The sequence below is a fragment of the Barbus barbus genome, assembly GCF_936440315.1.
Source record: "Barbus barbus genome assembly, chromosome: 6".
Taxonomy (NCBI): domain Eukaryota; kingdom Metazoa; phylum Chordata; class Actinopteri; order Cypriniformes; family Cyprinidae; genus Barbus; species Barbus barbus.
The window spans coordinates 35848703-35863193 of record NC_136734.1 but is presented as its reverse complement, the minus strand read 5'-3'; the positions used below and the strand labels follow the sequence as shown (position 1 = coordinate 35863193).

Sequence of the window (14491 nt, the reverse complement as noted above, 5' to 3'; positions counted from 1 at the left end):
CAGAGAGAGACAGATACATAGAGACGCTTTAGGGAAATGGGACACATTTGCTGCAGCATGAGTTACAGATCGCTGTGTCACCATGGATACTTTTGTCAGAGTCCCTCTTCATACATACACATACACACACACACGCGGTCTGGTCGGCCTTCCAGAGCTTAGCACTTTTGTCTACACACAAGGCCTGAAGAGGGCCATCAAGGGGCTGTGACAAAATCCACATCCTGGTGTTTTTAAACATAAAGCCTACTGTCTGTGCCTGCCATTTTTGCACCATGGGAAATAGACGGATAACATACCATTACTCATCTCAACATAACATTCACTATACAACAAGTTTGTGTTGTACACAGATTTGTACCACTTTACGATAAGGTTCAATGTGTTAACACTGGTAACATGAACTAAACATGAACAGTACTTTTACGGCATTTATTAATCTGTTCTTTCTACAAATTCATTTCTAACAATTCAACAAGTATTAATGAACATTAGTGTTTTTTCCACAAACGTAAATTAATAATTATCAATGCTACATTTATAAATTAACATTACCCTGGATTAATAAATGCTGTAAATGCATGATGCATTAGCTAAATTCAGCTAATTTGACCTTATTGTCAAGTGTTACCATTTCTTGTTGTATGTTTTTATTTTCTTTCAATCTGTATAAAACTAATTTGATTATTATTATTTTAAGTGCACTACCGTTTGGGGTTTGGTAAGATTATTTTATGTTTCTGAAAGAAGTCTCTAATGCTTACCAAGGATGCATTTATTTGATCAGAAATTCAATGAAAACTGTAATGTTGTGAAATGTTATTCATTTGTTCAAAATAAATAACATTTAAAAAAAGCAGCATTTAGCAATTATTTAGAAATATCTTTTATTTCTTTTTATTTTTAACATTTTAAATCTTAACTAAGCCTTTACTTTCACTTTTGATCAAATTAATGCGTCTTTGCTAAATAAAAGTATTAAAGGTACACAATGTAACTTCTGGTTCTCTAATGGTTAATAAACAAAAGTGCACGTGTCATGCAGTAGAACACTGTGACCGGAGCTACTTCATTTTGTTTATGTACATGATGAGTCACGCAGGTACTTGGCTACTGCTCGGCAGTTGTCGGCCCTGTTCTGTCTAAAATAGCCTGAATATAAACACTTATTATAGTCATACCATAATGATTCAGGATAAGACAAAACATGCTTTAGACAGATTCATAATATAATTACACATTTAGTAAATTCTGAACAAAAAGTTACATAGTGTACCTTTACTTTCTTACTGACCCAAATTTAAATGGTAGTGTGTGTGTGTGCGCATAGAGATATATACACGCCCGCACAATGTGTGTGTGTATACATTTCATTCACAAATTGCTGTCCCATGGTACAAAGATGACTCTGGAATATTTTCAGTGTATTCCAGACCCATGCATGGATTTATAACAAAACAGACCTGTGATTGATTATGACTCTCTAATTATTCTAAATTAACTTAAAGGGGAAGCATTCTTCCTTGCCTGGAAATCTGTGTATGCTGTTGGACACTGTCATGTCTCTTACCAGATCCTTGCACTTTTATCTAACATGACTACAGTTTTCAAGATTCTTGTTTGTTGCTACTAAAATGTGTGAATTATTTGCTCTGAATCACCATGCCTGTGTAGTTTATTAACCAAAAATGCCATTACTGTTCCACAGTATTCAAGAAACTAGCAATCATAGTATCACTACCTCATATGCATGTCCAATAACATACCATGCACATATTAAACCCTCTCACTCTTAAGGTTTATGTCAAGTATTTTTTATTATTACTGTGTTGGTTCTTTATTATAAAGCTTCATCTGGCAGCATATATATTTTTGTTTGTTTGTTTTTTTCTTATTGAGACACCGGTAGGGTGACTCTTTATGTTGATATATAACCCCATTTTGGTCGAGTGGCCTAGCAGTTTTCATAATTTCCTTCTCTCACTCCGCACAATATGACCAAAAAGTGATTCATGGAATGCTTCATTAACATAGGCAGACAGCCAGCACTGATTAAGTGGCTTCCCCTCTGCCCTTCCCGTGTGGTTGCCCTAGTTTCTGAGGAACGGGTATTAGAGACCATCTATTCAAAATTCTTTTAACTATCTACATGATGTCAAGTCATTGTTTTACAAGACTGCGTCAAGAGTCAAGTTAAGTCAAGCAGATAGAAAATATGAGAGTCAACAGTGATAAATTTGTGGTGCTGTACATTTACCTTATAGACTTGAACTGTAAAAACATCATTTTCATGCACTAAGCAAAGAGTCTAAGTTAACTTTCTGTGGACACCACTAAAACAAAATTCGATAAAGTCCTAATCGATCAGACTGTTCTGGTTGTGGATCATTAAATTTCCCAAAAATCCCATTCCTGTTCCAATTTAGTGGGCTTTATTTGGGTTGAACTTACCGTTTTACCTAATTTGGCTCAGAATGAAACATTCTGACAGCTGACAAATGTAAACACGTAAGATTAGGCTCAGTGCACCCAAAAAGTAACTATGTCAGTCTGTGAACTGGAGTCATGTCAAGTCTGAGTTGAGTCACAAGTAATGGCAATGAAGTCTAAAAACAGACTCCAATTTGACTCAAGTCCAAGTCATGACTCAAGTCCAAGCCCACACTTTGGGGTGGGAAAAATATGCTATAAAAACAGACATGCTCTAACCAGACGTGATGTGATAAGTTTCCTGATCCGAGCAATTTGTCTGTCTGAACATGAAAAAGCAGTGTGACACAGTCAAAGACAATCAGAACATAGCTGATGTTCAGTTTATAGCGATATGGAGTGGTATTTTGGACGTTAGCCCAGACAACACTCTGACACAAAAACAGAAATCCAATGATAAGAAAACTCAAGTTAACATGGCCGAGGTGGGTACCAATGTTGCAATACTTATGGGTCCTGTATACATGAAACAGTAGAGTAGTGTAGGGCATTAGATAACTACTTAACACTACATCAATGGTTTGGGGTCAGAATGATTTTTTTTTTCATTAAGCAAGCATGCATTTAATTGATTAAAAGTGAAAGTAAAAACATTTATAATTTGCTATTTGAAATTTTATTTTGAATAAGATTTTCATTTCAAATGAATGCTGTTCCTTTCAGCTGTATTCGTTTTTAAGAATACAGAAGAAAAAATTATCACAGTGTCCACGAAAATATTAAGCAGCACAACTATTTTCAACATGATAAAAAAAGGAGTAGTAAAAGAAATTTTCTTGAGCACAAAATCAGTATATTAGAATGATAACTAAGGGGTCAAGCAACAATGAAGAGTAATAGCTGCTTGAAATTTAGCTTTGTTGTCACAGGAATAAACTACATTTTAAAATATATTCAAATGGAACAGTTTTTTTTTTTTATTGTAACAATATTTCTTAATATTGCTGACTGTTTTCAAATGCAGCCCTGTCAGTTTACCAACTCAAAAACATAAAAAATTAATAATAATAATAATTACTGACCCTAAACTTTTGAATGGTAGTGTATGTTTACTAATAGACTGTTGCATCTGAAATACATTTAACTGTGTTTTAGTTATTCCACAAATGCACACTTAATGTAGGCTTACCTGTGAGTAGGTACAACACAGTTGTTTTCATTTGAGCTAATTAGTCTAATTACAGTATCATGGATCCAGCAGGGATTTCTGTTTTAACCTCATTATGTGCAGATTAGATATGGATGTTTAATAATAAATTAAATAATAATAATTAATTAATAATAAATTATTATTAATTATGTGCCTAGCAGCAGTTCTGCACCTAGACAGACTATTAACTCTATTCTAACATCTCAGTTAGTTTGCTCTCTCTTTTTTGCCCCTTTCCAACCACCCCTTCCTTTCTTAAAGGTGAAGCTCCCTCAAAACACATCTATAAGATCCCATTGAGCAACCTAGTTGGACGGAGCATAGAGAGGCCCCTCAAGTCTCCGTTGGTCAATAAAGTGCTCACGGCACCTGCCCCCAGTGTGATCGGCCCCGCTCCCATGATCGCAAGCACAACCTCTCTCTCACTGTCTCGCATGGAGATCAAAGAGATCGCCACCCGGACACGGAAAGAGCTGCTGGGTGAGTGTCTCTGTGTTTGTGCGCTCTTGAACTAAAAACTATCATTACGTTTGTGCGGCACAGTGGGAAGCTGGCAAGAAATGTACCAAAAGAAGTCAGCCGCAGCAAAAGTGCTGCTGGAGATGTATTTTTAGGGTTGGACATTACTGCTCCAAGTGGTGCAGCTTAGTACCATTTATTATTAACCTTTCAATTGTAGGTGATAAAAAAAACAAACTGTTACGACACTTGCATGCTTGATCTGTTTTAATGCTTGTTCTGCAGTCAAACTGAGATGAGACAGACCATTTTTATTATGACGTGCTAGAGTGAGACATCTTGATCACACATTAGATAAGCTGCTTGAATTACTAGACTGCCACACTTCACACCCTACAGACACACATTCATGCAAGATTGGCTGAGTGGACTATTGGAAGCGCTATTGCATCTCCTGGAGGTGCAATTTAATGTCATTTTATCATTTAGGCTCACTATGTTGAATTATGAATGAATGAATGAATGAATGAATGATGCATTTATATAGCGCTTTATTGTGTATTGCTGTACACCCAAAGCGCTTTACAATCATGTGGGGGGGGTCTCTCCTCAACCACCACCAGTGTGCAGCATCCACTTGGATGATGCGACGGCAGCCACAGGACAATGGCGCCAGTGCGCTCACCACACACCAGCTACAGGTGCAGAGGAGAGAGAGTGATAGAGCCAATCAAGTGTATAGGGATTATTAGGAGGCCATGATAGACAAGGGCCATTTATGAACAGTATTTTATGAATTTGTGTGTGTCTGAGTTTGTCTCTACCTGTTGTAGGTTTGACTGAGGAACCCAGCAGTAAGGCTGATGGTAACTCAGTGAAACAGAGGAGAATGAGCAAGAAGACCAAGGAGGAAGAACAGAGGAGAACAGCAGAGATTAGCACCACTGAACAGTAAGTGTGTCTATCTGTGTGTGTGTGTGTGTGTCTGTGTGTGTGTGTGTGTGTGTGTGTATGTGTGTGTGTGTGTTCGGGTTGGGTGGTAGGGCTGGGCAATACATATTGAATAATTCACAAAGAGTTGGTAAGTTTTATTCATTTTCATAAATCTGTCATTTTCATAAACCGTTTCAATTAATTGGTTCAAAACACGATTGTGTCAAGTTTTTTTAATGAATCTGTTGAATGCTGTCAATTAAAAAAAAAATCCAATAAAAATAATGTACTAAAATATTACACTATTAATAAAGTTTTTAAAAACATTTAGTCCATGCTTTAATAATTTCAAGACATTTACAGATTTTTACAGTTACTGAAAGAAAAAAAAAGGATATAAACCTACTATATGCAAAAGGTTTGGGGTCATTATCTGATAAAAAAAAACAATACAGTAATAAAATATAATTACAAAGTAAAATATATTTTTAAATATACTTTATTCCTGTAATGAATTTTCAGCATCATTACTCCAAGTGTCACATGATCCTTCAGAAATCATTCTAATATGCTAATTTGGTGCTCAAGAAACATTTTTTCAGCATTCTTTGATGAATAGAAAGTTCAAAAGAACAGCTTTTATTTAAAAATACATTTAAATGTATTATAAACTGAAAGTGAATTGAATCATTTAATCAATTTATAATTTTATAATAACATGTTAAATGTCTTTACTGTTCTTTTTGATCATTGTGTTCTTCTGTTTGATTAATGTGTCCTTTCTCAATAAAAAACAATTTCTTAAAAACAAACTAAAACACACACACACCAACCCAAGCTTTTGAACAGCAGTTTGTTATGTAGACTGAAAATATCAAGCTATAATTTTTAAAGCTATATGTCGCCCAGTCCTAGCAAGCGAAAGGTCCTGCATGTTAGATGCAAGTATACCAATGATGTATACTGACTATAAGATATCTCCAATCAGAGTGGGAATGGAGTCTGTTGATGGAGAAACTGATTTTCATCGGCTTTGCTCATCTGGCTCTGAGGTGGAGCCACGAGAGGATAGCCCACCCACAGCCAGCCCTTTTACCTTCGCCACATCTTTTGAGGAGGATATTCTGGACCTTAAGTGATGACAATCACAGTCTGTGGATCAAAGTGCACCTCTCACCTTACACATCCTACTACCTTTTACTTTATATCATTCTTATTTACCATGTTACGTTGAATTTTGTGTTTTCCTCAGTCTGCCCACTCATCTGTGTGCGCAAATGATTCCCCAGAGCTTTAAACTTGAAGTTTACAATGTGATGATGTCAAAATGTACTCCTGGTGGATGTATGCATGTGCGTGTGTATGATCCAGTGTTTACTCTATAAGAAAGACAGAAATACAACTAGAAAATTCAGATTCTCAGCTATTATTTCAGAATTCTGTTTAAAGAAAAACTGACCAAAAATGTTAAACCCCCCCTAGAATCTGAGTTAGTCGAGGTTTGATTTAGTTTCTATGAGTGATGAGACACATTCTTCGTCAGCTTTTGGACAAATTTGTAGCTTTGTAGCAAACTTGTAGCCATATGAACAGAAATAATAATAAAAAAAAGGTTTGAACCACAATTTAAGGTCAAGGCAAATATTACTTTTCACTCCAAGACCTGAATGTAAGATTGACACTCCTAAAGATAATGAAACATTTTTTAACTCCTTATTTTGTGTTTTTAAATGTTTTCTATGTTTGTGATTTGTACATTGTGTGATTATTTCAAAGTTGTAAAAAAAAAAAAGAAACTCTATATGCATCTCGGACCAGATGCACATGAACATACAAATGTAAACATACATATATACATATAAATATCTATACATTTCTAGTTCTATTGTATTATGGAGAAATAAAACTCACTTCTTGTGTATTTCAATGTTATGGTCTAACCTGCCTTCACCCTCACCATGCTTTTAAACCCTGACATGCAAACCCTCTGCAGAAAGGACAGGAGTCTCCCACAAGTGCCATTTTCTACTGCAGCCGTCAAACACTAGCGCCCTCTATCAGACTGACCATGGTTTGCATATGTCATGAGGCAGAAGCAAACAAAAAGCATTATAGAACTCAGTCTGGTCACTACATCTGGTAAATGTGCAGTTGTTTACCATGCTAACAGTATGAGCTTTGATCCATGAACATCCGCATTTACAGGCGCACACTGTCAAACGCAGTCTTTAAGTGCTGTTGCTTCTTGAAAAGGGCTCTGGATCACCTGCATGCCTCCCTTCAAACCCACTATAAAATAAAAGGGATTTGATGTATAGTGGTTTAGAATTAGGATGTATTATCTTTACTCTTCTCATGGATTTGGTACGAATAATAATAATAAAAAATAAAAACTCTAGGAATTAAAGCCAGGGTTACTTAGATTATATCTCTGACTCTGGGTTATACAGTCAAAACAAACAAACCAAAAAATCTCCACCAATATCTTTGTCTTGTTTTCTAGTAGAATCTAAACATGTGTGAGAAGCAAAGCGATATTAAGACCTTTATTTCACACATGCACACACTATATATATATATATATATATATATATTCTTTTTTACTAATATATATTCTTAACAGGATTATTTAAAGATGTTTCAATATTTTACTGGAAAACAACACAAAAATACTGAATAAAGATTTTTGCTGTGTAATAAGAGAACGAGAATATTGATTCTGCTGTTTACAGTTCAAACTCAGAGATGTTTAAAGAATGTCATCAAAGTGACACCAGAACACAAGAGCCTCAGGAACAGCACAAGAGGAGGTGTAAGTATTAAACTGCTTAGCTGAATGCATGACCCACCCCACCCCTCTCTCTCAACCCTTCTCCATCTGAATGTGAACCATTTAACACGTAGCAGACTGGACTAAAAAGGGAAAACTTGGGAATATGTTTTGTAAATGAAGAGTTTTACATATTATTTATTTGCTATTTTGTTGTCTTTGAAGGGAATGAGAGAGCCAGAGACTGATGGAATATATTTTTCAGTTTTGTTTTTTTTTCCTTTGGCATATTGTCCGTTGTCTTCCCCCTCCTTCTGTTCACTCCCCAAACTGATTTCACAGTGGTTTTGTATCTATATCGATATTAACTGTTTAGACTGTTGCAGAAATTCTGTGATATCAGAAATTAAACAAAAATGAATTAAAAAAACACCAAGTGTCTTAAAATATTGTATTACCATTGTTTTTAATGCCAAGTACTACTTGTAAATGTTAGTGTTTCAGATGTGGCCTCAAAAATATTACTATTATTATAGCATTTATTTGAAGAAGTGCTGTAGCACTGCTGTAGTTATTGTTCATTGATATGAAATAAATATTTATGAAATTTGACCATGTAGTTTGTGTTTTAACGAGTGTAAGTAGACTGCTCACATGCTTGAACATTTATATCATATATTGACATCTATGATTATTAACTAGTGTTGCCAAGCCACACATGGCTCTTAGTTGTCACACACGACTCAAATTTTCATCCAAAAGAAAATTCCCTCCAATTCTAAAGCCATGGCAAAACATATGTGGTGAAAGTTTGGCCCATATCTGCTCTGCTATGCCATACAAAAGTGACCGCTATCAGCCGCATTTGGCCCAAACGTTCTTTCTATCTGGGTATTGCTTTTGCCAGATTGAGAATGATCATTGTTAGATCTGTAATAGATTTCAATTGTGGCTTTTTACATGACTTTTTTTTTTTTTTAAAAAAGGTTATTTTTAAATAATTTACAGTAGCCATCACCGAGGCAGTACGCTTAAAGGAACACATTTGTACTGTGCCTTACTTACCTAAAAGCTTCGTAGTAGAGCCTTAAGGGTAGGCTACATATTACCACTCCAATTTTATACCACAAAGGTGGCACGGAAGTGCTTCTGAAGCTGCATTTAGGTGTCTTTAAACGGACTATTTATGCTGCTCAGAGGTGATTTACACAACGATTACAAATGTGCAATTTGAGGTAGGTCTGAGCAGGCATAATTTAGTCTGGCTTTGGTTTTTGTCTTCACACTGAATTTTGAGCAGGTACAAAGCAGCCTTTACGCAGCTGTGTAAAGGTATTAATATGCAGCTTTTAGGGGTATAGGTACAAAGTTGTCCCTTTAAGGGTACTGCCCCAATGACAAGCTGTTTTATTTTTGCACTTTTTATAACGGGATATGACACCGTTTATCACAGTATTTTTGCTTTTATTTTTATTGAAGGCTTTCTTATGAACATTTCTGTAGATTTAATATCTGAGCACACTGGTATGTATGCAGACATTTTTGCATACAGGGAAAATGACAAGCAAGGGCACGTTTCAGATGACGATATCATTATAGGTTCACAAGTAAATCCAAACACCCACTTTCCTTCATGTTCTCCAGCAAGATCTTTTTTTTCTGCCCTTTCACAGTTATCCTGATTCACTTCCACCATTGGTGGCAGTGGTGTTTTCATCAAACCAATTAAAGATTGAGTCAGGACATTTGTGGTATCGGTGATAGTTCTGGAGGTCTGGTTTATTTTCATTTTAAGATTAAGCAAAAACGCCTTTCTCACAAAGTTTTTGAACCCAGCTATCTTTTCCTGTCAGTCTTTTTCCTTTCCTTTTTGTACCAAGTAACAACAGGGTCTGCCATTTTATAATGTCCTTTGATTTCTCTCTTTGTCCCTTTCTCTCTTAACGAATGCAGTCCACTGTCTCTCATTTCTTGATCTGAATCAATAAAGTATCACAATTACCCATGAAAAACCTTTCATTAATTTAATAATGAATATTCATTAATTTAAAAAACGATTATTTTCTCATTACCTCTTTACACCTATTTATCACTTCACAAATGATATAATATATATAAAAATTAAAATAAGTTACACTTTGAAAAGAGAAAATATTTAAAATGTATAACAAAAGCGCTGTGTCGTGAATTACCACAACCGTAACATTATACCAAAACCAGCCTTCTTGAGGATAAAAACCAAAGTGAAAGCACCTGGCTGTTCTCGAAATGCTATAAACCCAAAGCCTGGTGGACAAAGAGGAAGCACAGTGTTTGCGCAACAGCGTATATTTAACGCTACAATAAATTTGAAAAGCCTGGGCTCTGCAGGGCTTATGGTCTAATAACAGAGGAATTTTTACAAGTATGGAAAGTTATTGTGGAACGGTCACATGGACTCTGAACTGACCTCAGCAGTTATTGCTTATGTAAGCTTTGCAGTATGAAAGTGAAAAGCTGGTGGTCACTGAACCAAATGTCTTGCAAGTAACAGACTCAATGTCCATTCAAGGAGTTATCGTATCAAATATATAAATATGCTGAGTATATGCAAACCTGATTGTGAAAATAAATCACATTAAATAACCTTCATTTGAATGCTAAAATGACACATAGCAAAACACAATACAAACTGTAGTGTCCAGTCCTAAAATTAATGTTAGGATTTAAGAACAGAGTTATTAATTGTCATAAATCATCAAGTCTAATGTTAAAGTGAAATGTGAATTTTGTAACTGTTGAGATGCCGAAAGTCCATAAAGCAGCATTCTGCATCACAGCTGTAATCATAAGTCTTGACCAATCACAGAAGTCCATTATTGACATGGTCATGCAAATGAGGCTACTTCCATGAGTATCTGTATTGCCATTGAAACGCAAGGCACCTGAGCGATGACATAGGCGAATGAACGTGTCGGTGCTTTGAGTGCCAACAGGTATGCGATGCTGTGGAGAACTCGACCCAGGAAAAAGACCAGAAAATGAAGTCGTGCAACTGCATATGAGGGGCCTGTCATGGAGTAGACGGCTCCGAGAAATAAAAATGGCAAAATGTTTTCCATGTCATTGACGTGTGCTCTGGAAGAAAGTAAAAAACACACACAGTGCAAAAATTAATGCAGGTAAACCACAATTAAAAATGTATGTGATAGTGTAGAGGAAAGAGAAGGAAAACGGCTGAAAGCTGTTGGAAGCATAAATAGGATGTGTATTTGGTAATGAATAGCAAACAAACTATATTGTTGCCATTTATGAATGATGATGTAGTTTGGCATAGCATGATCATGCTTGTTTAGTCATAGCTCATGGTGAGTAAGTTCTTTTCCAGTTTTGACCACATCCCTCATCTATTCCCACATTGTTCTTTGAGCTTTTCTTTTGACTGCTTGTTATACCCTAAACACTGTATTTGATTCAATAGCCCTTTGACGTATTTTGAATGTTCCAGTCTGTGGAAATACATATGGAAACTGCTTTTCTCAGAACCAAGGAGCTGAGGAATGTACACTTAACATCTGGCTTTGATCAGGACTTCAGCTATAAACTGTCTGGCTCTGTCTAATGGCAGCATGCCTGGACAGTAAACGTTACCAACATCACACAATCTAGCCATGTAAATTTACTTTCACTCTGAATCACTCTCACAGTGCGTCATGAGCTGTCTCATGAACAAATCACAGCAAAAGGAAGTTGTAAGTACTTCCTGTACCTGCTTAAAAGAAATGAATCATACTATGTTGACATTCATATCACCACATTATGGTCAACTTTCCCTATATTAACTCACTTTAACACTTGGCTGCGTAGCAGTGCTACGACATGGTTGTGAAATCCTGCATTACACAAATTCTTCCTCATCTCTTTATCGCAACAAGGACTTTCCATTACAAGCCCTTTCAATTTTAAAAGAGGAAATAACTTTCACTTAGGCCTATGTGCTAATTAACAATTTTCCACATCTTTCATTAGAAAATGTTCTAGCTTTAGATCCTGATATAAAATCTGATTATATGCAGGCTTAACAGGGTTAAAGAGACCACAAACTAGATGATATGCACCGCTGTGACCACACATCTTTTCAAATATTAATCTGTTGCTTGGAAGCTAAATAATATGAATAATTATTTTAATAAAACATAATAATAATACAGTTTATGGTGATTTATTACAATATTAATATAAGATAATAATCTTTGAAATGTCTTGTATATGTACTTTTTATTTCCTTCTGTAAGTGCCTCAAAAGATGAAGAATCTGTCTGTTTGTCATCGAAACCATTTTTGTTGACATGTCAACGTAAAGTTTTTGACCCAAACAAGAACTTTTAACCATTAGCTCTATTTAACGCTGTCTTCCTGTTTCTGTTCACATGTAGGCATTTGTTAGCCACAGGGTTGTAGTGAAATACCTTTGTGAATGCATTGCAATTAAGGTCAAATAACGGTCTTGTCAGGACTTGCTCCTGCTAGCCTACCGTATCTTTCCAATCTGGCAACCACAAGCTACCCTTTTCAGGTCCTCAAGATCACATCAGTGAATACCTTTTAATTATTTAAAGGAAACATGAATTTCCAGTGCCACAATATCAATTCAGTCATTTCAGAGCAGTAAATTCAGTAATTTTCACATTGTGCAGATGTAGAGTGGAGTGGGCTGTGACTGGGCAGAGCAGGCCAGTTTCCTAAAGATAAGTTAGAAACCGCCAAACAAAAACATGCAGCACCCTGCAGCTTAAAGTAATGAATGTTTTTCTACAGGCAGCTAAATCTAAGATTGTTTTAAAGTGTGTAGTCTCATAATACATCGTCTCTCTTTCTCTCACATACACAAACACAGGTACTGAGAAAAGCCTACTGTGGAAACACATTCGAGCTCATTGGCATGGAGGCTGCATACCTATTTTACTTTTGACTAAAAATAATAAAAATGGGAAAATAAAGATATTTTAGCTAGTCTGATGTGGATTAATCATGCTTCCTACTATAGACCTGTGAACTTTCACACACATCTGTCATATCAATATTACTTTTCAGAAAAGGTCGTTAGTGCTCAAAAAAAAAAAAAAAAACTAAAAGAAACCTGCCAGACATCCTGCACAGTTTTTTTTTTTTTTCAACTAAATGGGTCCACTGGGAATGAGACTGAAGCTTAACTTTCCCAGTAATATACACGCAAAATTTTTACAGACAAGAAACACTCATTTTAAAATATTCCCATCAGAAAATGAAAACCATGTGAACAGAAAAATGAAAACAAATTTTTGAAGATTCATGGAAAACAGTCAAAGTCAAAGAAAAATAAAAAATCAGATTTTATTTATTTTAAAAAATGCCAGAAATTCACTGTACAAAATTACAGTGACAGCATACCAAAACTAACACATAAGTATGTTACATTAAAATGTAACAACGACAACATAAACTCCTAATGTACATTCCCCTAATGTGCATATCAATATTTCATCAAATATTTCTCTCAGGAACTTGTGGGAAGACCATTTTTCAATATGCCCTATGTATCATCTTGTCTTGATAAAATTTATATTTGTATAGTGTTGAACGGTTACATTTAATGTATTAAATTGAATATCGTTCTATGCTGTTTGTGTTAAATATATAAATATATATTTTATTGTGTTACTGTTATTATAAAAAAATGTTTTAGCCCATATCAATGTTTGGTGGAGCTGTTTATACCAATGTTCTGCTCAAATTAGTTGCATTACAGAATAAAATCACAAGTGTGTAGTATTGCGTTTACCTCCTACAGCGCTCCACATATGGATCAGTTCGGCAGAACTGCACACCTCCGTGTCTATCGGCGTCCTCTGGATTAGCAAACGCCTGTGAAGTACATGTATCTGTTTTACCGCACATATAGCTAGGATGTCACGTCATTCTATAAAAACACATCTCTGACCAACATTTATTTCTTAAATTAATCCAGACAGCTGCAGTATGCAGATTACTATTCAAAACAAAACACTCCACACGCTCGACGCCACGAGAAACTCTTCAATTATTAATAAAAAAGGCACGCGATGCAGTGATTCTGTCGCGTCAGTGTATTTGATGCAGTAACATGAAACCAATATTAACAAGTCTGAATAAAAAGTTCCACAACTTAGCCTACCTTTTTCCGAAGTCTCACTTGGCCCGTGATGATGGCAATTATGTACATCTTTAAGATTAAAAGCGTGCTGTAGAAGATGAAGCACAACAGTACATCGCTCCCGAGCATCTTGACTTCGACAGACTGAGTCTGTGTGTGTGTGTATACGCTATGATGAAGTCGTGTTTGGAGTAGGTTTATATGCGAACCCCAGACAGTTTAGCCCAACCTCACTACCTGGTAAGAAACTTTCGCTGCAGTGCAGACTTCCGTTTTTTCCTACCCGTGACACACTGTCCCATATGAGGATAGGGTAAGACAACTGGAAAACTCCAGTCTTGCCTACATTCACTTTAACAGCAGAACTTCCTCTAAATTTCAATTGGAATACAATTTTGAAAAGCAGAATGAATTAGGCTACCTCTCATATTTTTTATGTTTGGGTATTCCGGAGTCTCACTGATTATGCTGGGAAATGTATGGGAGGTAGCAATTGTTAATAGGTATTAGTAATTTTGAAAAACACATTATAGAAAAA

The 14491-nt window shown here is 35.7% G+C and overlaps 2 protein-coding genes across 7 annotated transcripts in view; one reads left to right on the top strand and one right to left on the bottom strand.

Moving 5' to 3' along the window:
* The window catches only part of LOC306871320 (GTPase-activating Rap/Ran-GAP domain-like protein 3), a 63506-nt gene extending 56112 nt beyond the window's left edge, over window positions 1-7394 (top strand). For 3 of the 6 annotated variants that reach the window (XM_079419145.1, XM_079419144.1, XM_079419148.1), the window contains exons 29-32: window positions 701-721; window positions 3902-4120; window positions 4933-5050; window positions 6021-7394. In XM_079419145.1, coding sequence (XP_079275271.1) covers window positions 701-721; window positions 3902-4120; window positions 4933-5050; window positions 6021-6171 — 509 coding nt within the window. In that variant the 3' untranslated portion in view covers window positions 6172-7394. The remainder of the gene's footprint in view (window positions 1-700; window positions 722-3901; window positions 4121-4932; window positions 5051-6020) is intronic. The other 3 variants (XM_079419147.1, XM_079419146.1, XM_079419149.1) reach the window with 1 other exon arrangement.
* A 1387-nt stretch (window positions 7395-8781) lies between these two features.
* Window positions 8782-14214, bottom strand: LOC306871336 (prostaglandin E synthase-like). The gene is made up of 3 exons (XM_079419175.1): window positions 13975-14214; window positions 13603-13685; window positions 8782-10919 (listed from the first exon to the last, which is right to left on the bottom strand). The coding sequence occupies exons 1-3, from the start codon at window positions 14080-14082 to the stop codon at window positions 10670-10672; spliced, it is 441 nt and encodes a 146-aa protein (XP_079275301.1). The 5' UTR covers window positions 14083-14214; the 3' UTR covers window positions 8782-10669.
* Window positions 14215-14491: the final 277 nt, after the last annotated feature.

What these genes read in the sequence shown, in the direction of transcription:
- LOC306871336 (XM_079419175.1), bottom strand. Translation starts at nt 14,082, where the DNA reads ATGCTCGGGAGCGATGTACTGTTGTGCTTCATCTTCTACAGCACGCTT. An exon ending in AAGTGAGACTTCGGAAAAAG is followed by an intron (nt 13,686 to 13,974) that starts GTAGGCTAAGTT and finishes TGTACTTCACAG; the next exon opens with GCGTTTGCTAATCCAGAGGA. An exon ending in TATGTGGAGCGCTGTAGGAG is followed by an intron (nt 10,920 to 13,602) that starts GTAAACGCAATA and finishes ACTTTCTTCCAG; the next exon opens with AGCACACGTCAATGACATGG.